Below are 27,379 nucleotides of genomic sequence, written 5' to 3'. Positions count from 1 at the left end.
TTAGTTTTTTAGATTCCACATGTAAGTGAAATCATATGGTATTTGTCTTTCTCTGACTCAGCACAATAGCCTCTCAGTCCATCCATGTTGTCGCAGATGACAAGATTTCATTATTTTTTATGGCTGAGTCTTATTCCATTGTATATATGCACCACTTCTTCTTTACCCATTCATTTATTGCTGGATACTTAGGTTGTTTCCATATGTTGGATATTGTAAATAATGCTGCAATGAACATATGGATGTATATGTCTTTTCAATTTAGTGTTTGGGTTTCTGAGATAAATACTTAGAAGTGAAATTGTTGGGTCCTTCTTTGTCTCTTGTTATATAACCTTTATTTTAAAGTCCATTTTGTCTGGTATAAGTGTTGCTATCCAAGCTTTTTAATTTCTACTTCCATTTTTATGAAATATCCTTTTTCATCCCTTTACTTTCAGTCTGTGTATGTCTTTTATTCTGAAGTGAGTGTCTTATAAACAGTATACGTAAGGATGTTGTTTTGTTATCAATTCAGCCTCCATATGTCTTTTGATTGGATCATTTAATCCATTTGCCTTTAAAGTACTTGTTGATAGATATGTATTTACTGCAATTTTATTATTCATGTTTGGACCTTTTTTCCCTCTTCTTCTTAAAGGAAACTTTTTAACATTTCTTGTAGTACTGATTTGGTGGTGATATACTCCTTTAGCTTTTTCTGGGAAGCTCTTTATCTGTCTTTTAATTCTAGATGATAACTTTGTTGGGTATTATAATCTTGGTTGTAGGTTCATGCTTTTCATCACTTTGAATATTTCATGCCAATTCCTTCTGGCCTGAAAAGTTTCTGTGGAGAAATAAGCTGACAGTCTTATGGGAGCTTCCTTGTAGATAATTAACTGCTTTTCTCTTGCTGCTTTTAAGATTCTCTCTTTGTCTTTAATCTTTGGCATTTTAATAATAATGTGTCTTGGTGTGGAGCCTCTTTGGGTTCATCTTGTTTGGGACTGTCTGTGCTTCCTGGACTTGCATGTCTATTTCATTCACTAGATTAGGGAAGTTTTCTGTCATTTTTTCAAATAGGTTTTCAATTCCTTGATCTCTCTTCTCCTTCTGGCATCCCTATGATGCAAATGTTGGTACACTTGAAGTTGTCCCAAAGGCTCCTTAAATCCTCCTCAATTTTTTTGGATTCTTTTTTTGGGGGGTGGGGGTGGGGGTGGGGGGAGGAAGGCTCTTTTCTGCTTTGTTATCTTCCAGATCTCTGATTTGATCCTTTGCTTCATCTACTCCACTGTTGATTCCCTGTAATGCATTCTTCATTTCAATTAGTGTATTCTTAGTTTCTGACTGCTTTCTTACATTTTTCTTATCTCTGCTTTTAGTTTCCTATCTCTTTGTTGATGTTTTCACTAAGTTCATCTACTTATTTAGCATTCTTATAACTAGTGTTTTGAACTTTGCATCTAGTAGATTGCTTGTCTCCATTTTGTTTAGTTTTTTTTTTTTTTCTGGAGTTTTTTTCTGTTCTTTCATTTGGGACATGTTTCTTTGTTTCCTCATTTTGGCTGCCTCCCTATGTTTGTTTCTATGCATTAGGTAGAGCTGGTACATCTCCTGGGATTGGTAGAGTGTGCTGCAGGGCCTAGTGGCACAGCCTCCCCATTCACCTGAGCTGGATGCTCCAGGTGTGCCCCCAGTGTGGGCTGTGTATACTCTCCTGTTGTAGTTGAGTCTTTATTGCTATTAGCACCATTTGGCTGTGAGGACTGGCTTTGATCACCATGGAGGATAAGCTCTACAGGGGCTGGCCCCACAGAACAGGACTTCATCATTACTCTGGTTCCTGCTGAGTCCATCCCTTAAGTATGTTCTCATGGAGGAGGTTGGGTGGTGCTTTTATGTGGTCTGAAGCTGTTCACCAGGTGCACTGGCTCTGAGACCTCCTAGGAGGTGCAGGCCAAGGTCAACCTGTGCCCTGCCCAGGGCCTTCTGGCATGAGCTACACAATGACCTGCACATGACTGCTACTTATGCTGGGTTTGGAGGTGCCCAGGAGAGACCAACCTCTGAACCAAGGCCAGCTATCACTAGTGCTGGGCCTAAAGCCACTTACAAGAGGTACATAGCAAGGGAAAGGTCAGATAATGCTTGTTTGAGAGATTTTAGAAAAATCTGAAGCATGATCCAAGACAGGTCATTTGTATGGAAAAGCTACTGGAAATGGCTTGGGTTGGGTATGCAATTTGGGTGGGGTGGGGTTTCAGGTAATCACCAGGGTGGGGCAAATGGGGACAAGTTGACAGAGACTCAAATATGGCACTTGCCTGCTGGCTCAGTGGGAGTAGGGCTCAGAAAAGAAACAATGGCCTTTGCCAGCACTTCTGTCTGGAGAAAGCTGCCACTCCAATTCTCACCTCCAGGCCACATAACTCAGTCCCTCCTGTACATCCCTGGTGCCCAGGCACTGGAACTCAGAGCAAGTCAGTCTGTGTTTGGGCCCTTTCAGGGGAACGCCTGAGACTATGTATCACTCAGCCATAATCCAAGCTGGTTTTTACAGCCTGAAGTTAATGAGGACTTCTCTTTCTAGCTCTGAAATCCTGGGCTGGGAGGCCTGAGATGGAGTTGGGACTGCTTGTTCCTTAGGGGGTCCTCTGCAGCTGAAACATCAGTCCCGATTTTTATCTGCCACACCTGGGTGTGAGACTGATTCTGAGTCTCTGCCCCTACCAGTTTTGATGTGGCTTCTTCTTTATATCCTTAGTAGTAGGACTTATGTTCAGCTTGGTTTTAGGCAGTTCAGAATGATGGTTCTTCTGTAGTTTAGTTGTAATTCTAATGTGGTTAAAGGAGGATGCAATTACTGCATTTACCTACACCGCCATCTAAACCAGAACTCCCACTTGTCTTCTGTATTACACATGTTTATAAGTTATCAAATCAACACTATATATAGAAATTTTTTTGTTGTTGATCCTCACCCGAGGATATTTTTTCCATTGATTTTTAGAGAGAGTGGAAGGGAGTGGGAGAGAGAAAAACATTGATGTGAGAGAGACACATTGATTGGTTGCCTCCTGCATGCTCCCCAACCAGAATCAAACTCTCAGTCCTTCGGTGAGTGGACTGATGCTCTAACCCTTGAACTACACCAGCAAGGGCATATATAGAAATTTTTGACTAAGGAAAGGTTATTGGATTATCAATGGATGTAGTTATTTATGAAATTTCTTGTTAAAATTCTCAACATGTGAAGTGAGCCAAGGTTATTTAAAAAAGGATTACATATACATTTGTTTCTTTTAAAACTATCTTTCTATAGGCTCTGTTCGAATCTATGATTTTGCTAGCAAAAATTTTTTGACTCAAGTGAAATTCAAACAAGGAGGCACAGCTCTTGCTTGGGTACCTCATCTGGTAAGTTTATTATAAGGAACTTCTATTAGATTTTATTAATAAATATAGTCTACAGTGCTATTTCTTAGAAATACAGATATTTTTCGATTCTGGATTTCAGAGAAGAATAATCATTTTAAGTTAGTTTATTCACTTAGAATGTGATAGATATCATATGATGACCTTACTATTGTGATTTTGTTCCTGTTTTAATGAAAATCTATTTTTATTATACCTGCAGATTAGTAATAGTTCCATGTTACAAAGTAATTACACAACAGAACTTTTTGTATATATCCTCTATCTGCCTGGCTCTGATTTCATTCATTCTATTTATATTTCCAGCATGCCTACTAGGTGCTGGGCCTTGTTCTGGATTCTAGGACTATAGCAATGAACAAAGACAAAAATACTTGCCCTTGTTGCACCTTACAGTATAGTGGGAGACAAGGGGCAGAGACAGACAATAAACAAGTAAATTTGTGCTATGTCAGACAATGATAAGAGCTATAGGAGAAAATCAGGAAGAGACAGGGAGTTGTTCTAGTTATCTATTGCTGTGTAACAAACTATAACAAAATGTAGTGGTATAAAGCAACCATCATTTTGTTTTGCTCACTTACTCTGTAGAGTGGGAATTCAGACAGGTGGCAGCAGGGACGGGTTATCGCTGCTTCATGGTTTTGGGGACCTCAGCTGGGAAGACTTGAATGGCTGGGTCCTGGAATTATCTAAAGGCTTCTGTATTACAAGTCTGGCACCTGAGTTGAAGGGTGGGCTAAGCTGGGATGTCAGCAGGAGTGCTTACCTAATATCCCTTCCTATGGCTTGGGCTTCATCGCAGTATGGTGGCCTCAGGGCAGTCACACACTTCTTACACAGAAGGTCGGGACTCCAAGATCTAGTGTCCCAACAGACAAGGCAGAAGCTGCTGGCCTTCCCAGCCTTGGAAGGGATTTAAACCCCATCGCTCTATGGGAGGCATGTCAAAGAATTTGCAGCCATGTTTGTAAAATGTCATGGGAGAATGTTGGGAATGTGTTATCCTTACTGTTTTGGGTTGAAATAAAATACAAAATGTTTCAAGCTTAAAGTAGATGTGGAGATGGCTGGAGTAGAGGGGAATTTCATGAGGGGATCAAGATCAGAAGGAGAATTTAGGCCAGGGAATAGAGGCAGAACAATGATTAGGCTAAAACAAGTAGAAACCACAAATATTTGGGTTACCAAACCTGGCTCACTCTTTATTCTAATCTTTTTACACCCTTACTGAAGTCTTTAAAATACAGCCCAAGTAATTGAATCATTTATTGAAATGGTTATGTGATGTCCATAGAATGTTTCCTGTTTTAGCCTTACATCCAAGTAATGATCATATGGATATTATACTAGAATTAAATGCCCCTTCTCCATACTCTCTTGCCTTCTGGAAAACTCCACATCATTTTTGATAACTCAGCTAAGGTCAAACATCATCTCTTCTGCATAACCCTTTGTGACCCCACCTTCAAATATAGCTAAGTGTTCCTTCCTCTGTCATTTTTTTTTGTTCATTTGTTAAAGATTGTGTATATACTTCTGTTACAGCACTTAGCACAACATACTAAGATGATTTGCTTTATTATATATCCTTTCCATAGGCTGTTTGTTGTTTTTGTTGTTGTTAATCCTCACCTGAGGATATTTTTTTCCATTGATTTTTAGAAAGAGAGGAAGGGGGGGGGGGAGAGAGAGAGAGAGAGAGAGAGAGAGAGAGAGAAAGGGAGAGAGTCATTGATGTGAGAGAGACCTGCATGCTCCTTGACTGGCTGGAGGACAAACCTGCAACCCAGGTATGTGCCCTTGACCAGCAATTGAACCCATGACCCTTTGGTACATGGGCCAACACTCTAACCACTGAGGAACACTGACCAGGGCAAGACTGTGTTCTTCATGGTGACAATCATACCTACTCTTTGTACCTCCAGGGCCTCTACAGTTACTGGTACATTTAGAAATTTAGTAAATATTTGTTGAATTAACAACATTCCACTGGAGTTGAGTGGGGTACAGTTTTCTTATTCCCAATATTCTCCTAATTGCTTGGCCTCAGGCATGATCACTGTGCTCTAAAGCAGCGATCGCCAACCAGTGGTCCGCAGACCACTGGTGGTCCATGGGATCTGAAAGATTGGCGACTGCTGCTCTAAAGATACCAGGGATGCCTGACTGGTGTTGCTCAGTGGTTGAGCATTGACTTATGAACCAGGAGGTCACAGTTTGATTCCTGGTCAGGGCACATGCCCTGGTCTCGGGCTCGATTCCCAGTGTGGGGTGTGCAGGAGGCAGCCAATCAATGATTCTCTTTCATTATTGATGTTTCTATTTCTATCTCTCTTTCCCTCTCTGAAATCAATACAAATGTTTTTGTGTTTTTTTAAAAGAGAGAATACCAAGACTATTGCCCTTCTCCTGAATGCCTTTAAGACAGCATATTTAGCACTTTCAGGCATTGCTGGATTTATATTCCCAACCCAGACTTCTCCTCTTAACTACAGATGATATGTCATCTCTACTTTGAGATCTCCAGTGGACTCCAAACTCAACATAGCCAAGACTAAATTAATGACTTTCTGCTTGCCCCCAGCTATCCTCCCTCCAAAACAATAGCAGCAACAAACCACACACACACCTGGCTTCTTCCGGTGTTTCCTGACTCAGTATATATCTTAGTTGTCATTGACACCTTCCTCTGCCTCATTCCCCATGTCCATTCATTACCAATAGGGCCATTATACTTCTTACTAAAATGTGTCCATGTCCCTCTTCTCCACTACATCATCTCAGACCACGTTACCACAGTCACCTTTCTAGAGTATAGCAGTCATCTCTTCAAAGGACTCCCAAAGGTCGCCCTGCATTCCATCAGGCCATCTTAGATCTACCTTACACACAGCAGTGAGGATGACATTTCCAAAATAGCAAATCTGATCATGTCACTGCCCACCCCCAGCCCACCACTAAAAACCTTTTGTTGACGTCCTGCTACTCTTGGAATGAAGACTATGCCTACTGTGACATGGTGCCTGCTTATTTCCCTCGCTAGCCTCTTGTGGATGCATTGCTCCCTTACTCAGTCTGCTCTTGTCAAATTATAACTTTTTTCTTGAGTTCCATTCTTTACTGACACATGACATTTGCACAAGCTACAGCCTCTCCCAGAAGTGCTTCTGCCATCTTCCCGTTCATTAATTTCTGGGCCTTTTTCTGATCTCAGCTCCACCATCTCTTCCTTCAGAAAGTCCTCAGTCTAGGTCAGCTTTCTTTGTTATATGCTCTCAGGGAATAAGTTTCTTTCCTTTAGCACTTATTTCAGCCCTTAATTCCTCACTCATTTGTGTGATTTATTAATTAATGTCTGTCTTCCCCACTAGATCATACATTCTGTGAAAGCAGGGACTGAGACTGCGTATGCTCATTCTTGAGTTGCTGGTGGTAGGTGCCTGACATGTAATTGACAGACACTCCTCCAACATTTGCTCATGAGTGGTTGAACTGCCATTGTTTACCCATCTCATAGACATCCTAGAATAGATGGAGGTTACCAGAAAGTGGAAGAAGGAATTACCAATGGGCTGCCATTGTTAAATGATTTAAGTCTACTAATAAATAAAATACAGATGTAACATAGTATAACTTCCCTAATCAACTAATTTCAGATTTCTTGCATTTAATTTTTGTCTAAGATAAGCTTCACCGGAGCACAGATTATTGTAGGATTTGAAGATGGGGTTGTTCGAGTTCTTGAACTTTATGATCCAAAAGAGCTCACAGTTTTTGCAGGACGGAAGAAATATTCAGATGCAGATCTTCATTTGAAACATGTTTTCAAACCCCATACTGCTCGGGTTACTGCTTTAGCTTTTGAACGTGATGGAGAAATTCTAGCCACAGGGGTGAGTAGTAGATTTTCTTTGTTTTCTATTGATGTTTGATGGTTAACTTTGCCTTATTAATCTTCCTACTTAATGATGCCTTATTTGGTGATGCTCATTTCTAAGAACATACCCATATTTTGCTTTCTTTGTATTCATATTCTTTCAGCATGGTCTGTGCATGACATTTTAAAATATTCTTACAATTTGAGTTCTAATGTTTATTTTAAAGTAATAGAAAATTTCAGCTGGGAGTCATGTAAGATGTTTTATCTATATCAATATTTCATAGCATATGTATATTCCCATAATAGAAGAGAAGAATGAAGAGAATGACTGTGTAAATTCTTTGTGCATTAGTAGGTGAGCATTGGCATTGGGGAACATTTTTTTCTGAATTAATCTTATGTACAGGTATGGTCATTGTTTTTTCAGAACCAAATACTGGAATACATGGCTTATCAAATGTTTTATGGGGAAAATGAAGTAAATATTTGCAATAAGAATTTTTCCAGAACAATCTGAGAATACATGATCATTGTAGTTATAAGTGTGCATGTAGGAATAAGTATACAGTAAATTATGATAGCTAATAAATGCTGCTTTGTGTTCTATGGAATTGATTTTATAATAACATATATTTGGCTGATATTTCTTATTTTTCTTAGAGTAAAGATAAAACTGTGTTCTTCTTTGAAGTGGAAAAGGATTATAAACCAATTGGTTATATTAATACTCCTGGACCTGTTATCCAGTTAGTATGGTCTCCGGTCTCTCATGTAAGTAGTTATTATTGGTCTTCATGCTTAAATCTTAATTACTACACAATGAAGTGACCTGATAGATAGAGAATAGCAGGCGCAATTATTAGCCAAATTCCTGGCTTCTGCATTGAGGGACCAGGATGCTGCTCAGCTTGGCTATTAGTATATCCTCAGGAGCTTCACATTCTCCCCACTACCCCTCTTCCTTCCACACTCTAATTGGTTGGCCACAGTCCCCTCTGAAAACATTGGGTTATATCCAGCTTTGCTTCAACAGTGGTGCCTTATCTTGATAACACAATATGTCAGAACTAGAGGCCTAGTGCATGGATTCGTGTACCAGTGGGGTCCCTCAGCTTGGCCTGTGGGGATCGGGATGAAACTGGCTTTCTGACATCTCCTGAGGGGTCCCAGATTGTGAGAGGGCACAGGCCAAGCCAAGGGACCCCAGGATCAGGGCCGGGAAGCGATCACAGGAGGGCTCCAGTGCATGCCCAGCCCATCTCACCCAGTCCCTATTGGCTGGACCCCAGCAGCAAGCTAACCTACCAGTCAGAGTGTCTGCCCCCCTGGTGGTCAGTGCGTGTCATAGCGACTGGTTGAATGGTTGACTAGTTAGACACTTAGCATATTGGGCTTTTATAAATAGGATATGTTGACTTGGGTCTGTCAGTCATTCTGATGTTCACCAAGTTCTGTTCTAAGGTCTTTACTTCTCTTCTGCTCCCATCCCATGTCCATTTTCACTTCTAATCTTCCATTCTCTCTTTCTTAACAACAACTAGTGATTTAGTATTGAGTACTAATCTTGTGTAATGCCTATAATTTCCCTAAGTTTGCTCAAAGGATAATTCAGCCATCTGAATAGTGATTAAATTTCTAAACTGGGTGCTGTACTAGGTTCCAGGATAATAATAATACTGGTGATCTACATAGAAGTGATGTCAGGATTACCTGGTTAACATCTATAATCTGTTTTAAGATCTTCTAAAGAAAAGGATAGAAAAATATAGTAGTAATATCAAGAAAAGTATATAAAATTAACAATGCTCATTGTTTTTTTAAATGCATTTATTTATTTTTTTAATTACAATTGACATACAATATTATATTAGTTTCAGGTATACAACACATTGATTAGACATTTATAAAACTCATTAAATGATCACCCTGATAAATCTAGTATCCATCTGACACGATACATAGTTATTACAATATTATTGACTAAAATAATCCCTATGCTATACTTTATATCCCTATGACTATTCTATAACACTAATTTGTACTTCTTAATCCTCTCACTCCAATTCTCTCTCCCCTCTGGCAACCCTTAAAATGTTCTTTGTATCTATGAGTCTGCTTCTGTTCTGCTTATTTATTTTTTAGATTCCACATATACTAGTAAGTAAAATCGTATGGCATGTATCTTCCTCTGTCTGACTTATTTCTTTAAAAAATATTTTTATTGATTTTAGAGAGGAAGCGAGAGGGAGATAGAAACATCAATGATGAGAGAGAATCATTGATTGGCTACCTCCTGCACTCCCCCTACTGGGGATCGAGCCTGAAACCCAGGCAAGTGCCCTGACTAGGAATCAAACCATGACCTCTTGGTTCATAGTTCAATGCTCAATCACTGAGCAACACTAGCCGGGCTGTCTGACTTATTTCACTCAGCACAATACCCTCTAGTTTCACCCATGTTATTGCAGATGGCAAGATTTCATTCTTTTTTATGGCCGAGTCTTATTCCATTGTATATATGCACCAATTCTTCTTTATCAATTCATCAGTTGATGGACATTTAGGTTGTTTCCATATCTTGGCTATTGTAAATGATGCTACAATGAACATATTGATGTAAATGTCATGTTTAATCTTTCTTTTTTAGCCTGAAAGTACTTTATTGATTTTCTGTGAGAATGGCTATGTCCTTGAAGCTCCATTTCCAACCATAAAGGCGGACGTGGAGGATGACAATATAGTTACCTATGAAATCAAAGACATGTGCATAAAATGTTTCCATTTCTCAAGTGTCAAATCTAAGATTCTGGTATGAGATATCCTTGAAGCATTATCTTTTAATATTTTGTTTGTTAGAATATAAAATATTCTGTGTTAAGTGCTGGGAAAATACAAAGAGGAATAAGACATAGGCAGTAGTGAATAGATATTAAAATCACAGCACAAAGAAAAGAATTTTAGGGGCATGCAGGGAAAAGAATATATGATTCTGATGGAAGCATGAAAGGAGGTCAAGAATGACTCTTTTGAGGTGACATTCAGTCCTTAAAAATTGAGAAGAATTTTGAAAGGTTGAAAATGAGGAGGAAGGCAATAAAAGTTGGGAGAACATCCTGGGGGAAGGCAGTCTTGTTTTGGTGTTTGGGGGAAATGAAGAATGAACTGATAAAATAGAGGGAGGCAGTTTGTGGTGGGATGTGGCAAATCTGTGACCAATACCTGGGACTCTAAATACTAGCCAAGATGTTTCCATTTATTTCTTAGACTATTGGAATCCATTAGAGTTTTTGTGGAGGGGATTGATGAGAGCATGTTAAATTAGAGATAATTCTGAGAGGTAAGCAGAATAAAGAGGTAAAAAATTAGAGTTAGGAATGCCAGTTTTAGGGGCTTTTTTCAATAATCAGTTGATAGTGCTGAGGGCCAAAGTCACAGTTTACTAAAAATAGAAACAACTTCCCTCATAGACTATTTCAGGGTTATGGGAAAAGGGGCCTGGACAATAGTGGGTCTGCCTAGAGCAAGCATGTCAAACTCGTGGCCCGCGGGTGGCATGTGGCCCACAACAAATATTTTTGCAGCTCAGCCAATATAACGGTAAGTAAGAAACATTTTAATAAAAATTTCGTAACAATTTTTACAATATTCTGTTACACATAATTATTAATAACAAACTAAAACATTCGCTAATGACTGATTACTATAATCATGTATTCATTTCTGTTACCCGCCTTACACACAGGTGCACCATTCCTCTCCACCAGTACTAGCAGCAAATATTTTAGCAGCTGATTGCCCCGTCATTAGTCTTGTACTGACTTGTTTGGTGTGCGCAACAGGAAATATTTGGTTTGCGGAGAGCAAGAAAAATAGGTTTATGCTGGAAGCAAATTCCAGCAGGTCATAATTATGCAAGAAGTTCATCAGAAGGCTGATGGATCTTGAGGCTTCAGCAGGGCTGAAAATCTGCATATATTATTACCTGATGCTGAACAGCTGTAGGCATTTCCCCTAACCTGATACTCTTCCTGTTTACCAAACTACCTGTTTGCATTCCTAAAGGGCCTGGCCAGCAAATAAAAAGCCGTGGGTCCAGAGATTCAGAGGGCCCACTTCACTAGCAAGTGGAACCTCCCCTGGCTCCCCCATGCCTCCCAAATTTATATTCCATGTCTAGTTTATTTAATTTACGTTGCAGCCCTTCTTCAGATTCTTGAACCCTTGCAGCTGCGGATAAGACCCCAGCAGGTTTATTTACATTACGCTTATTAATTTGTGCAGTTATTCAGTGTCTGGTAAGTTAATGTTGAAGAAAAAATATTAATTTTTATTAAAATGTTCTATTATTTTAAGTTAATGATTACTCATTGATTTCAGCCCTCTGTATTCAGCGTGTCTCTATAGAAATAAACCTATGTTTCTATGAAATTTTTTTGTGGCCCAGATACACTTAAACCTTGTTTATTTGGCCCATGTTAGCCTTTGAGTTTGACATGCGTGGCCTAGAGCCTCCAATAGTCTGTGGGTTCTTAACTTCATGTAGGAAAAATTTCACAACAGGAGTCCAGGTGAATTCTGGAGGATGTTTATTATCGTTGGGGACAGTGAAACAAGAAAGGGCTGAAGAAATGAGCCTAGGCTGGTCTGCTCTGGCTCACTAAGAAGCTGGAAAAGGGGGGGTCTTGGGGACAGGTTCAGGGGTTTGCCCTGACTTGTCGCTGCCCATTGGGCATGCTCCTGGGAAAGAGAGCTCACTAGGACCTTAGCATTAAGGGCTTTTAAAAAGGCTGGGTGTTTAGGAGAGGTCCTAAGGGAGGATCTCAATAGAATATTCATTTGTTTTATGCTGATGTGCCAAAATGAGATTTATTCCCTTAACTTCATATGTCCTTGGGTGTGGTTGGCAAATAGGACTAATTGGATTTCTGCTATCTATCTCCTTAAGTAGGATGATTTAAACTATTTACCCTCTTGTTGGGGAGAAGTGAAAACCATTTACTCATAAATGTCCCTGGTTAAGGAAGAAAGGATTTACTAGAGGGCTGCAAACTGCTGTTTAACTATCTGTCTCAGTTTCCCTATTCCACTTGCTAAGAAATTTTCCTAGCTTCTTAACTATACTATCTCAAGTCCACCTAATTGTTGGTCTGACAGGGTTAGACTCTAAGAGAAACTGTATTTAGCTGTTTATTAGGGGGGAAAAAACCCCAATGAAATAATGTCTATAAAGCCAGGATCAGTTGTGGGAGTGGGGGCTAATATAGAAATAAAGTTATTCTGAAGATTTGAAAAATTTAGTGATATAAATATATCCCCAAATTGATATCTATTGAGTTTCTCTAGGACAGCGGTTCTCAACCTGTGCGTCGCGACCCTTTTGGGGGTCGAACGACCCTTTCACAGGGGTCGCCTAAGACCATTGGAAAGCACATATATAATTACATATTGTTTTTGTGATTAATCACTATGCTTTAATTATGTTCAATTTGTAACAATGAAATTGGGGGTCACCACAACAAGAGGAACTGTATTAAAGGGTTACGGCATTAGGAAGGTTGTGAACCACTGCTCTAGGACGTCTTCCTTCTACTTTCTTTGTCTTCCCCAATAGTGTAAATGAATGAATGATTGTAATGGTTTTTACATCTCCTTAATGTCTCTTTTGTAAAAGAGATTAATAGAAATTGAAAAGAGAAAGAAACAAAAGGAGTTGAAAGAGAAGGAAAAGGAAGAAAGGAGGACACGGCTAGCAGAGGTGGGAGAAGAGGAGGTGGAGGATAAGAAAGAAGAGAAGGAGGAGGACGTAGAGGAGGAGGCAGCGGCGGAGGAAGAGGAGGAGGAGCCATTACCCGAAATCTTTATTCCATTAACCCCTAGTCGCATCCTCTGTGGGTTTTACTCTGGACCAGGGAAGTTCTGGGTTTCTTTGGTGAGTAATCAAATCTAATAAAAGAGAAACATGCAAATTGACCATACCTCCGCTACACCCACAAGCCATGCCCACACACCACAGCCACCAGCCAATCAGGAGCAAATATGCAAATTAACCCAACTAAGAAGGCGTCGGCCATGGAGCTGGAGTGAGCAGAAGGCTTGGGTTGCCCCCAGCAATGGAGGAAGCCAATATTCCCACCTGCTCTGCTGGCCCTGAGCTCTGCTCAAGGCTACAAAGTTTCAATTATAGAAGATAAATAAATCCCACATACCTACTTTCAGCCCACAGCAGTGGCCAGCCTGAAAATGGCCATCAGCTCCTCACTCAGGCTGGCCAGGCACCCCAGCAGGGACCCCCACCCTGAATGGGCTGTGGGCAGTCTGAAAATGGCCCTCAGCTCCTCACCCAGGCTGGCCACACCCCCAAGGGGTGAGGGTCCCCACTGGGGGGCTTGACCAGCCTGCAAACAGCCATCAGACCCTCACCCAGGCTGGCCAGGCACCCAAATGGGGACCCCCACCCTGAAGGGGGTGTGGCCAGCCTGAGAACGGCCCTCAGACCCTCACCCAGGCCAGTCAGGCACCCCAGTGGGACCCTCACCCTGATCCAGGACACCCTTCATGGCAAACCAGCTGCCCCCCACCCGTGCACCAGGCCTCTATCCTATATAATAAAAGGGTAATATGCGAATTGACCCTAAGAGCAGAATGACTGGGAATGACTGGTCACTATGACACACACTGACCACCAGGGGGCAGATGCTCAATGCAGGAGCTGCCCCCTGGTGGTCAGTGCACTCCCACAGGGGGAGCTCTGCTCAGCCACAAGCCAGGCTGATGGCTGCCAGCACAGCAGCGCTAAGGATGTCCGACTACAGCTTAGGCCTGCTCCCCGCTGGCAAGTGGACATCTCCCGAGGGCTCCCAGGCTGCCAGAGGCATGTCTGACTGCCAGCTTAGGCCCGATTCCCTGGGGAGCAGGCCTAAGCCAACAGGTGGACATCCCCTGAAGGTCCCAGACTGCGAGAGGGCACAGGCCGGGCTGAGGGACCCCCTGAGTGCACAAATGTTTGTGCACCTGGCCTCTAGTAATATAATAAATAGTTGTTATGTCAACCCTAAACCAACATATTTGATAGTCATTATATTCAGTACATATTTACTTTTTCACTCTTATGGTATGACTTCATTTACTAATTACTATTAAAGATGTGGAGTTTGAAGAATGAGTGTGAGTTACCATTGTTTTTATATCATCTTTATATATCTCTTATATGTCTACTTGTTATCACCTATGATAATCATCCATATTCTAAGAGGTCAAGGGGAAAAGAATCAGAGATAGAAGGGGGCAAAGGTATAAGGTGTTTTCCTGCTCAGTCTGTTGTTTACACATTTTGAAAAGAATTAGCATTTTGAAAATAATGGTAGTGCTATCCAGTATACTTTTGCTATACGGGGATCTTTACAAGTTTTGTCTGCTTCACCTATTTTTACAAATCTTGAATGGTCCCCTGGACCTTCCCAGGTACACTGGTCTAGATGTCTCTTGATCCCATCCCCTATCCTTTCCAAAATTTTTAGGGGTGGGAGTGTTTTCTGCTTCCTTATCTTTCAAATCTCTGATTAGATTTTCTGCTTTATCTACTGTGCTGTTGATTTCCTATCATGTATTTTTCATTTTAGTTACTGCATTTTTCATTTTTGACTGGTTCTTTTTTATGTTTTCTCTCTCCATTTTTTATATTTCCTATCTCTTTGTTGAAATTCTCACTAAATTCACCAATTCTTCTAAGTTCATTGAGCATATGTGTTTTTTTCAATTTAGTGTTTTGAATTTCTTCAGATAAATACTGATAGTGGAGTTGCTGGGTCCTTCGTTGCCTTTTTATATAGTCTTTGTTTTAAAGTCTGTTTCGTCTGGTATAACTATAACTATAACTATCCCAGTTTTTTGTTGTTTCCATTTTCATGAAATATCTTTATCCATCCCTTTCCTTTTAGTCTGTGTGTGTCTTTCTAAAGTGAGTCTCTCATGGATAGCATATATAAGGGTCTTATTTTGTTATCCACTCAACCACTGTATGTCTTTTGATTGGAGCATTTAACCCATTTGTATTTAAAGTAATTTTTGATGGATATATATTTATTGCCATTTTATTTATATTGTTGAAAGGAGTTTTTTGGGTAAAATAGGAATTTTGGGGGGTGAAATAGGCAGGTTTAGGAAATTTTAAAAATTAAGGGGTCCATGGAAAAAACACAGGGCTACAGAGTTGCAAAAGTGTACATTTCCATAAGACAAGGGAGCTGGGAGCAGCAGAAGTTATATTTTCATAAGGGAGCTGGGAGTAGCAAAAGGTACACATTTACAGAATAAAGAGGAGGAGGAAGAAAGCCCAGAGGGAATAGGAGAACAATGAGGGAGGAGAGCCTCATGTGTCCCATGTGAGGTTTGACCTTTGAGCTCAGGAGTTGCTATAGTGACCAAATCAGAAGGGAATAGTGACCAATCAGCAGGGATCTGAAGGCACAAAGATCTTCAGCTTTTATAAACTGTAGGGGAAAGGGACTCAGTGGCACCCTTTCCCCCTCCCCACATGGGAGTCTGTGCTGTGAGATTCTTTCCCATCCCCACGTGGGAGTCTGTACTTGTTCTTCAATAAATTTCCACCATCACTATGCCATCTTCTATCCGTGGTTTCATTCTTAGGCTCCAATGGACAAGGAGCCCGGGAAAAGCCATCCTGCCCAGGGAACATCACACGTTCCAGCTCAAAATTCCCGTATCATTGTTGATCTTTTTCTTCTTTTTCTAGAAGACCCTTGAACATTTCATGTAATACTGGTTTGGTGATGATGAAGTCCTTGGCTTTTTCTTGTTTGAGAAGTTTTTTGTCTGTCCTTTAATTCTAGATGATAGCTTTTCTGGGTAGAGTAATCTTGGTGTTGGTTCTTGCTGTTTATCACTTTGAATATTTCTTGCCAACCTCTCCTGGCCTACAAAGTTTCTGTTGAGAAATCAGCTGACAGTCTTATGGGAGTGTCCTTATAGGTAACTTAACTGTTTTCCTCTTGCTGCTTTTGAGAATCTCTCTTTGTCTTTAACCTTTGGCATTTTAATTATGATGTGTCTTGGTCTGGGCCTCTTTGGGTTCATTTTATTTTGAATTCTCTGTGCTTTCTGGACTTGCATGTCTGTTTACTTCAGGTTAGGAAAATTTCGTGTAATTATTTTTTCAAATAAGTTTTCAATTCTGTGTTCTTTCTCTCCTCTTTTTGGCACCCCCATGATATGAATGTTGGTATGCTTGAAGTTGTCCCAGAGATTTCTTAAACTGTCCTTACTTAAAAAAATTTTTAGGGGTGGGAGTGTTTTCTGCTTCCTTATCTTTCAAATCTCTGATTAGATTTTCTGCTTTATCTACTGTGCTGTTGATTTCCTATCATGTATTTTTCATTTTTGACTGGTTCTTTTTTATGTTTTCTCTCTCCATTTTTTATATTTCCTATCTCTTTGTTGAAATTCTCACTAAATTCACCAATTCTTCTAAGTTCATTGAGCATCCTTATAACCAGTGTTTTGAACTCTGCATCTGGTAAATTGTTTGCTTTCATTTTATTTTGTTAGGCTGCATTTTTCTGGAGTTTGTTCTATTCTTTCACCTAAGTGAAAGACATGTTTCTTTGTCTCTTAATTTTGGCTGCCTCCCTGTGTTTGTTTCTATGTATTAAGTAGAGCTGCTACACCTCCCAGACTTGATAGAGTGGCCGTATGTAGTAGGTTTCCTATGGGGCCCAGTGGTACAGTCTCCCGGGTCATCTGAACTGGGTACATCAGATGTGCTCCCCATGTGAGCTGTGTTTATCTTCCTGTTGTAGTTGAGCCTTGATTGCTGTTGGCACATCAATGGGAGGGGTTTATTCCATGCTTATTAAAAACTTTCTTTTCCTGGCTTCAAAGATACCACATCCTATTGGCCACTTCTTTTTAGCCTCTTCTACTGGCTTCTTATTTGCTGAACAACATTTGGAATTTGAACTACTCTAGGATGTGGTCTTGTGCCCCCTCTTTCTTGCTAGGTGACTTTATCTGGTCCTGTGGCTTTAAATATCAATTATATGCCAATGATTCTTAAATTTTCATCTCCATTATTAATCTCTCCTCTCATATTCAAATTTGTGTATCGATCTAATGTAATATCTCTCCTTGGCACCTCAAAATTAACATGTTTAAAATATAACTTTCAAACCACATGTAAACTTGCTCCATTTCTAGCTCAATAAATGAGATTAGAATCCATCCACTTACTAAAACACAACTCAGAGTTGTTAATGATTTTTTTCCTTTGCCTTTGATACTCTTATATTCAAAGTATGTCTCTTGTAAGCAGCATAGAGTTAAGCTTCTTCTTTTTTTTTAAAATTCTGTAGGTTGATTTTTGTCTTTATTTTAATAGAGTACTATGTCTAATTATATTTAAGGTGATAAACTAATGTATTTTAGATTAAATCCACCATCTTACTATTTCTATTTATCACACTAATTCTATGTTCCCTTTTCACCTTCCATTGGATGATTAAAGCACTTTCCCCATTTTTTTCCTCTGTTAGGTTATGAGTTATGTATTCTTTTACTATTCTTTTGGAGGTGATCCTAAAGATCATAATATGCATCCTTAATCTAATATAATTTGATATGAATCTATTCTTTTACTAGTCCTAGAGAAAAAAGATATTAGAATACTTAATTCCATTGATCTTCCCTCATTGTCTCCAAAAGGCATTTTATTATTGTTTTATTTTCTTAGTATCACTTTGGTTTATTCTTTTTCTTGCCATTCATTTCTTTCTATATCTTTGTGATTACATCTTCTACCTGAAAAATAGCCTTCGGTATTTTCTTTAGTGTGTGAGCGGCAAATTCTCTGGGATTTTGTTAATTGTTATTAAATATTGCTATTCAGGATAATACTTGAAATAAAATGGAATTCAGTAGGTAGTCAGAAGTGAGAACATTCTTCTATTGACTTTTAAATGGAAACAAATCATCACAAGGCATATTATAATTGCACTAGAGGCCCAGTGCATGAAATTTGTGCATGGGTGGGGCGGTCCCCTCAGCCCAGCCTGCACCCTGTCCAATCCGGGACCCTTTGGGAGATGTCCAACTGCCAGTTTAGGTCCGATCATCAGGATTGACCTGGTCGACCCATGCAGCCTGCTTGTTCAGTCGTTTGGTTGTCCCTCAATAACTCCCCTGCTGGCCTGGTCGCCCCATGCAGCCTGCTTGTTCAGTTGTTTAGTCATCCCTCACTAACTCCCCTGACGGCCTGGTCATAGGCAGCCATCTTGTGAGGGCATGAGGGTTAATTTGCATATTATCTCTTTATTATATAGGATAGGTGCATATAAATGGATAATAGAGATGCTTTATAAAACCTATCTATCATCATAAAAATCAAATAAAGTAGATGTTTTAAGACATATATTTTTCCCAGCTGGTGAGGCTCAGTGATTGCGCATTGACCTATGAACCAGGAGGTTATGGTTTGATTCCTGGTCAGGGCACATGCCTGGGTTGCAGGCTCGATCCCCAATGGGAGGTGTGCAAGAGGCAACCAAACAATGATTCTCTCTCATCGTTGATGTTTCTATCTCTCTCTTCCTCTCCCCACCTCTCTGAAATAAATAAAAATATATTAAGGAAAATAAGACATCTATTTTATGCTTTAAAATTTGAAATCATAAAATATTTCTCATATGGTCATATGTGTCTTTTATTGAAGTACCACTTTCTATGTTATTTATCCCTTTTCTAGGGCGGCTATGATTCTGGTTTTCTATATCATTGTGAGTTCCCCCCATATGACAAAAGCAGTGATATCACACAACAGAAAGATGAACCTTTCGATTTCCGTTTTCTTGAGGCTACAGAAGATAATCCCATCCAAACCATCACTTTCAGGTGAACAGAATTTCAGAAATCTTAAAAAACAAACAAACAATAACCCACTGGTGTCCGTGTTTTTGTTCATTGTGAATATTGTCAGTTTTCAAAGATCTGTCTAAATGGAGGGGTACTCAAACAATGTTAAATATATCAAAGGAAAAAATAGAATCAAAGCTGATCTTAAAACTGTATTTAATTCACTCTATCAAATATCTTGTCAAAAATTCTGTTTATCACACAAATGAATTGTGTGGATTTACTCTCTATTACTTAGGAGGATGCTACTGCATGGTCAGGATAATGATTCTGGAGAAATCATAAATTGAATTATTATTCATTTAATAATTACGAGTTAATCATATATGCCAGTCATCCTTTTGCAGACCAAATGTAATAGCTCCAACTTTTAAGTAGGCTTTTTCCCCTCTACCCTTTTGTATCGGTTTGCTTGGGCTTCCATGGTTTGTGAGGGCTTCAACATGTGAATTTTGAGGGGGACATAATTTAGTCCATAATGCCTTTGTTACTAAAAATTTAGAAATTTGACAATTAATTTAAAATTAAACATTTTCAGATTAATATGAAGAACAATTTGCTTTCTTTTTGTTTCATAGTATTAACCAAGATTTTATGTTTTGTGGACTGCACAATGGAGCAATTCGAATCTATATCTTAAGCCCAAATGACTCTTCATTGACCTCTCTGGAAAGCTACTGGCACTTCACTGTGCATGACAATACTTATGGATGTATCACAAGCATCTCTCCTAGCTTTGATGACCAGTTTTTGGTGACTACTGGAGCAGATGGCAATATCTTCGTGTTCACCATTTTTTCTGTTTTTGATTTAAGAGAAAGCATGAAAGCCAAAGTGCCATCTCCCAGGGTATGTATGTGACTGACCAACAACAACAAACCGTTTATTTTAAAATAGTAATGTAAAAAATTGTTCATATTCTTTAAAAATTGAAAACTACTTAGATACATTTACCTTGCAGACTGATCTTTCTATTAGTATTGTAATCTTGATTTTTCTGGTGCCTCTTTTTCAAAAATTAAAGATGTTGAATTCCCCTTATTACTAACGATATAGAATTCTCCAAATTAAAAAGACTGTGCCAGTTTTTCTGTATCAATCACTAAAACAAAATTTGTTTTCAAAATGCACATTTTTTTCAGATATGTATGTTACTTTTTATTCATTCACTCATTGAAGGGGAAGATATGAGTTGTATACCATCATTTGTGCCTTTGAAAGGGGTTGTAAAAATATGGTTGCCTGTAGTATTAGAATATGACAATGCGGATCATGTTCGAAGGTTCAGTTAAATTATTGTATTCTTTTTTTTAAAGATTTAAAAAATATATATATATATATTTTATTGATTTTTTTACAGAGAGGAAGGGAGAGGGATAGAGAGTTAGAAACATCAATCAACTGCCTCCTGCACACTCCCTACTGGGGATGTGCCCGCAACCAAGGTACATGCCCTTGACCAGAATTAAACCTGGGACCCTTGAGTCTGCAGGCTGACGCTCTATCCACTGAGCAAAATCACTTAGGGCAAATTATTGTATTCTTTTTTTTTTTTTTTTTAATTAAATTTTTATTGTTCAGATTACATTTGTTCCTCTTCCCCCCCCCCATAACTCCCCTCCTTCCAGTTCCCGCCCCACCCTCCGCCCTCACTCCCCACCCACTGTCCTCATCCATAGGTGCACGATTTTTGTCCAGTCTCTTCCCGAATCTCCCATTCCCCTTACCCCCCCCAAAAATAGTCAGTCCATTCCCTTTCTATGTCCCTGATTCATTATAATCACCAGTTCATTCTGTACATCAGATTATTTATTCACTTGATTCTTAGATTCACTTGTTGATAGATGCATGTTTGTTGTTCACAATTTGTATCTTTACCTTTTTCTTCTTCCTCTTCTTAAAGGATACCTTTCAGTATTTCGTATAATACTGGTTTAGTGGTGATGAACTCCTTTAGCTTTTCCTTGTCTGTGAAGCTCTTTATCTGACCTTCAGTTCTGAATGATAGCTTTGCTGGATAAAGTAATCTTGGTTGTAGGTTCTTGGTATTCAGCACTTTGAATATTTCTTGCCATTCCCTTCTGGCCTGCAAAGTTTCTGTTGAGAAATCAGCTGACAGTCGTATGGGTATTCCCTTGTAGGTAACTGAGTCTCTTTCTCTTGCTGCTTTTAAGATTCTCTCTTTGTCTTTTGCTCTTGGCATTTTAATGATGATGTGTCTTGGTGTGGTCCTCTTTGGATTCCTTTTGTTTGGGGTTCTCTGCGCTTCTTGGACCTGTAAGTCCATTTCTTTCACCAGGTGGGGGAAGTTTTCTGCCATTATTTCTTGAAATAGGTTTTCAATATCTTGCTGTCTTTCATCTTCTGGCACCCCTATTATTCTGATGTTGGTACGCTTGAAACTGTCCCAGAGGCTCCTTACACTATCTTCACACTTTCGGATTCTTTTTTCATTTTGCTTTTCCAGTTGGGTGTTTTTTGTCAAATCTTTGGTTTGATTCTTGTGCTCCTCTGGTCTGCTATTGGGTATAATATTCTTTATTTCAGTCCGTGTATGCTTACTTTCTAATTTCTTTATCGTAGCATCGAGGGTCTCATTAGTTTTCGTGAGGCTCTGCACAAATTTATGGCAAGCCCTCAAAATTGCGATTCTTAGCTCCATATCCTCCATTTCTGTCATGTTTTTTTGTCTCCGCATCTTTTATACTTTCTTGGTGCACCCCCTTGTGGTCTTTGTGCGCAGTCTTGTTCTAGCCAAGCCTTAATTGTTGTAGTTAACACTAGAGGGATTTGACCACCAGGCCGACTGGCTGCAGGAAACAGCTGTGTGGAAAACGTCTGCCTTCTGGGGAGGCGCTAATCCAGCCTTTGCCTGAGGCGATCGGCAAATGGCTGTGCGCAGGCTTTGGGCGGGGCGGGATCCACAGGGCGGGCGGAGGGAGCAGTTATGGCCACTCTCAGTCCCGTTCCCAGAGGCTCTGCTTCTCAGAACCCCGGCAGCCGCTGCAAACCTAGGAGAGAAAGCTGCCCTCAGGTTCCAACTGATGCCGGATAATCCCGCTTCTCCCGTTTGAGTCTGGGTCCCTAGAGACTCGCCCGGATCTGGAGCCCAGAGTCTGAGACTCGCTCCCGACCGAAAACGACAACCGCGCCCTCAGCCACCAGCCCGCTTTGCGCGCGCACCTCGGTACCTTTGTATTTTCCACACTGCGCCGCCTCTGAGCCTCGGTTTGCTGTTCTCTTTCCTTCTAGTTGTAGAGTCTCTCTTCAGCCAGCTTTCCTGTGGTTCTGGGTGATGTCCGTTCCGTCTTTTAGTTGTATTTTTGAAATGGTTGTTTGCGGCAGCGGTCTCCGGTGTTTACCTACGCCGCCATCTTCCAGTCATTTCAATTATTGTATTCTTAAGCAGAATACATTATTGGCCTTGTAATAAAGATTGAGGGTTTAGATCCCCAAAGTATATCCTTTGGCCCTGTCACAGGACCTGAATTTCCTATTATCAAAGTGGTTCCTTTAGACAAAATTATTAATAATTTTGGAATTGCTTTAGGAGTAAGGAATTGTTTTAGTGAAACCAGAGTTAAAATTCCTGCGAACACATTGGCTTCCCACTTAACAGGTGGCCAACTTACAAAGCACATAGGAAAGATTTGAGCAGGTAAATTTGGAGAATGGACTGTTGTCTAAAGAGGTTCAGCTCAGGAAGAGTAACTACAGAATGGAAAGTGTATGAACAAGACAAAAATCTTTATCATTCTATAGAGCATCAACTCTCTCTATGGAAACCCATATTGGATAGGAAAAAAATACATCCTGCATTTGTATAATTGTGTCCTTTTAGTTATGACTGCAATCAAATTTCTTAAATCACTGAAGCAGACTCTGCTTTTAAGAAGACAAAATCAGAAAGAATTGAACAAACAAAAAAACTAAGCTCTGCATTGGTCTGGGGTTCTTACCTTATTGTACTTTAGAATCAGCGAGGGAGTCCTTAAAAGTACAGAGCCTGAGCCCTACCCAAGAGCAATTATATCAGAATCTCTGAAGGTGAGGCCTAGGTATCTATACCCCTCTCTTTCCCAGCCCCTGTGACTTTAACGTGCAGCGAGAAGCCATCCATTGTTAATGCTCTCATGAGAGTGCATCAAGGAACTCGGAAGGCTGATGAACCTTGAGCTGTAGCAGGGCTAAAAGCTATGCATCGATTGTTCTGTGTTGAGATAGCAATGGCTCGAAGCAATTTCCTGACCTAATAGCCTCAAAGTAAATCTTTCCTGATCTTTACTTGTTGTGTTGTAAGTCAGCGAATGAGATACAAGACACCTTAATAAACCAATTAATTACGAGTCATTTATTGCATGAAGCCCAGAGGGAGGTGTCTCTTCCAAATCTCTGAGGGAAGTAACACAGGAATTTTTTTGTATTTATATCTTTGAGCTTCTTTGCAGATTTTACAAAGGGCTCTGTGTGAGTTCTTGTTACAGACAGTTTGTAATCTTGGATACATAAAGAACGAACATTTGGCATAAGAATATGGGAATTATTATCAGTATTAGTCCATTGCATCAGATGGCTAGCTTGCAAGGACGGACAGTTAAGATTATCTTTTTCTATTATTTGAACTAAAAACAAAGTCATTTTATAGAATAAGAGACTGTCTTAAAGTGACAGAGTTTACAATGACAGAGTTTACAAGACTAGGGACTATCTAACAACAGCAGAGAGTTTCAAACAGAAGTTTTTTATACAAGATGGAGGTTACTATGCTTCATACTGACCTTTGAGACTGTCTATCTGCTACCTGTTTGCTGTGCTGTACTGAGGGCAAGATGTGTATCTAAAAGTGAATAAAAAGCAGACCTGCCAGAAGTCGGTGTGCCTCTCCAAGAGGGAGGTTTCCACCTGGCCGCCCATGCCTTCTAAATTCGTATTTCTTATCTAGCATTTTCATTTGTGTGCGGCCCCTTCTTCAGATCCTGAACCCTAGCCATAAAATGTTGTGGCAACCAAGATTGAGAACAATTGACATATATATATATAAAATATATTTTATTAATTTTTTTACAGAGAGGAAGGGAGTGGGATAGAGAGTTAGAAACATCGGTGAGAGAGAAACATCGATCAGCTGCCTCCTGCACACTCCCTACTGGGGATGTGCCTGCAACCAAGGTACATGCCCTTGACCGGAATCGAACCTGGGACCCTTGAGTCCGCAGGCTGACACTCTATCCACTGAGCCAAACCAGTTAGGGCATTGACATATATTTTGAAACAGTTGGGAGCACCTTTGTTTAAACTCAAATTTATTGTAAACAGCTGAGGCCAGGAGGTCCTGGAAAATCACTAATCTGGAGAACTAAGGGGCTTATCTCTGGAAATACATACAATTTAATCAAGTTATGTCCTAAGTGATTAGTGGTAACTGCAATGTATTAGCCATCACTGTCTCTTACATTGGTCATGATTTATGACTCCACTTTTACTAAAGTCATAAACCTGCCTTATATAAAAATATTTAGACTTAATTTTATACATATGAAGGTATAAAAACTAGCAAGGTAACAAAACAAATTGATCAAAAAGGGTCTTTACAATGAATGACAGAAAAGCAGAGACCTGTCTACACTAATAAAAGAGAAAGATGCAAATTAACCATCACTCTATCAATCTGCCACTCTGCTACACCCACAAGCCATGCCCACCAGGCAATAAGGAGCGAGTATGCAACCACAGAGTTGGAGCCAGCAGGAGGCTTGGGTTGCCCCCGGTGATGGAGGAAGCCAAGCGCAACCACAGAGTTGGAGCCAGCAGGAGGCTTGGGTTGCCCCCGGTGATGGAGGAAGCCAAGCGTCCTGCCCTGGCCGGCCCTCCTCTCTGCTCAAGGCTACAAAGTTTCAATTCTAGAAGATAAATAAATCCCAGGAAAAAAAGGAGAGGCTGGGAGCTTGGGTTGCCAGGGGGCATGGCTAGCCTGAAAATGGCCCTAGCCCCTCACCCAGGCTGGCCAGGCACCCCAGTAGGGACCCCCACTGTGAAGGGGGTGTGGCCAGCCTGAAAACAGCCCTCAGCTCCCCACCCAGGCTGGCCACACCTCCATGGGTGACGGTCCCCACTCGGGGGCTTGACCAGCCTGAAAACAGCTATCAGCCCCTCATCCAGGCTGGTCAGGCACCCCAGTGGGGACCCTCACCCTGAAGGGGGTGTGGCCAGTCTGAAAATGGCCCTCAGCCCCTCACCCATGCTGGCCAGGCACCCCAGTGGGACTCCCACCCTGATCCAGGACACCCTTCAGGGCTAACCAGCTGGCCCCCATCTGTGCACTAGGCCTCTATCCTATATAATAAAAGGGTAATATGCAAATTGACCCTAACAGCAGAATGACTGGGAATGACTGGTCACTATGACACACACTGACCACCAGGGGGCAGAAGCTCAATGCAGGAGCTGCCCCCTGGTGGTCAGTGCACTCCCACAGGGGGAGCTCTGCTCAGCCACAAGCCAGGCTGATGGCTGCCAGTACAGTGGCGGTGGTGGGAGTCTCTCCTGCCTCCTCAGCAGCACTAAGGATGTCTGACTACAGCTTAGGCCTGCTCCCCGCTGGCAAGTGGATATCCCCCGAGGACTCCCGGGCTGCCAGAGGGCACAGGCCAGGCTGAAGGACCCCCCCGAGTGCACAAATTTTTGTGCACCGGGCCTCTAGTCCTATCTAATAATAGACAAACATGGTAATTAACCATACCTCTGCTACACTTCCCATTGGCTAATCAGGGTAATATGAAAAATAACAGCCAACCGAGATGGTGGCCGGCAGCCATGCAGCTGAAGCTAACATGAGGCTTGGTTGTCCCGGCGATGGAGGAAGCCAAGATTCCCCACCTGCCCCAACCCAGCTCTGAGCTCTGGATGCAACAGTGTTGCAATTATAGAAGCTAAAAAAACCCCAGGTACCTGCTTTCAGACAGCCGGCCTTGGAGCTGGAGCTGCAATAAAGTTTCAATTACAGAAGGTAAATAAATCACAGAATAAAAAAAAGAGAATAAAAGGAGAGACTGGGAGCTTCAGTTGTAGGCTTGGCCTGCCTGAAAACAGCCATCAGCCCCTCATCCAGGCTGGCCAGGCACCCCAGTGGGGACCACCACCCTGAAGGGGGTGCAGGCAGCCTGAAAACAGCCATCAGCCCCTCACCCAGGCTGGCCAGGCACCCCAGTGGGGACCACCACCCTGAAGGGGGTGCAGGCAGCCTGAAAACAGCCCCTCAGCCCCTCATCCAGTCTGGCCAGGCACCCCAGTGGGGGCCCCCACCCTGAAAGGGGTGCAGGCAGCCTGAAAACAGCCATCAGTCCCTCACCCAGGCTGGCCAGGCACCCCAGTGGGGACCCCCACCCTGAAGGGGGTGCGGGCAGCCTGAAAACAGCCATCAGTCCCTCACCCAGGCTAGCCAGGCACCCCAGTGGGGACCCCCACCCTGAAGGGGGTGCGGGCAGCCTGAAAACAGCCACCAGCCCCTCATCCAGGCTGGCCGGGCACCCCAGTGGGGACCCCCACCCTGAAGGGGGTGCGGGCAGCCTGAAAGCAGCCATCAGCCCCTCACCCAGGCTGGCCAGGCACCCAAGCGGGACCCCCACCCTGATCCGGGACACCATTCAGGGTAAACCAGCCGGCCCCCACCCGTGCACCAGGCCTCTATCCTATATAATAAAAGGGTAATATGCAAACTGACCCTAACAGCAGAATGACTGGGAATGACTGGTCACTATGACACACACTGACCACGAGGGGATAGACGCTCAATGCAGGAGCTGCCCTCTGGTGGTCAGTGAGCTCCCACATGGAGCCAGTACAGCGGTGGTGGTGGTGGGAGCCTCTCCTGCCTCCTCAGCAGTGCTAAGTATGTCCGACTGCAGCTTTGGTCTGCTCCCTGCTGGCAAGTGGACATCCCCCGAGGGCTGCCGGGCTGCCAGAGGGATGTCTGATTGCTATCTTAGTCCCAATCCCCCGGGGAGTGGGCCTAAGCCAGCAGGTGGTCATCCCCTGAGGGGTCCCAGACTGTGAGAGGGCACAGGCCGGGCTGAGGGACATTCCCCCCTCCCCCCGAGTGCACAAATTTTTGTGCACTGGGCCTCTAGTTTTAAAATAAATGACTGAGAAAAATTG

General features: G+C 41.6%; 1 protein-coding gene across 4 annotated transcripts in view; it reads left to right on the top strand.

Annotated features, from left to right (window-relative positions):
• Positions 1 to 27,379, top strand: part of CFAP44 (cilia and flagella associated protein 44) — a 116,107-nt gene that overhangs the window by 32,043 nt on the left and 56,685 nt on the right. For all 4 annotated transcript variants that reach the window (XR_011470306.1, XM_070406195.1, XM_070406194.1 and 1 more), the window contains exons 13-19: positions 3,308 to 3,402; positions 7,107 to 7,316; positions 7,964 to 8,074; positions 9,951 to 10,112; positions 12,975 to 13,232; positions 19,059 to 19,204; positions 19,804 to 20,074. Coding sequence is in view for 3 of the 4 variants with exons in the window: in XM_070406195.1 (XP_070262296.1) it covers positions 3,308 to 3,402; positions 7,107 to 7,316; positions 7,964 to 8,074; positions 9,951 to 10,112; positions 12,975 to 13,232; positions 19,059 to 19,204; positions 19,804 to 20,074 (1,253 nt within the window). In the remaining variant the exon portion in view is untranslated. The remainder of the gene's footprint in view (positions 1 to 3,307; positions 3,403 to 7,106; positions 7,317 to 7,963; positions 8,075 to 9,950; positions 10,113 to 12,974; positions 13,233 to 19,058; positions 19,205 to 19,803; positions 20,075 to 27,379) is intronic.

Source organism: Myotis yumanensis, unplaced genomic scaffold (assembly GCF_028538775.1).
Source record: "Myotis yumanensis isolate MYYU_CA2020_CCGP unplaced genomic scaffold, mMyoYum1.0.hap1 SCAF_2, whole genome shotgun sequence".
In the NCBI taxonomy this organism is placed as follows: Eukaryota; Metazoa; Chordata; class Mammalia; order Chiroptera; family Vespertilionidae; genus Myotis; species Myotis yumanensis.
This window is presented reverse-complemented; position numbering and strand designations above follow the sequence as displayed.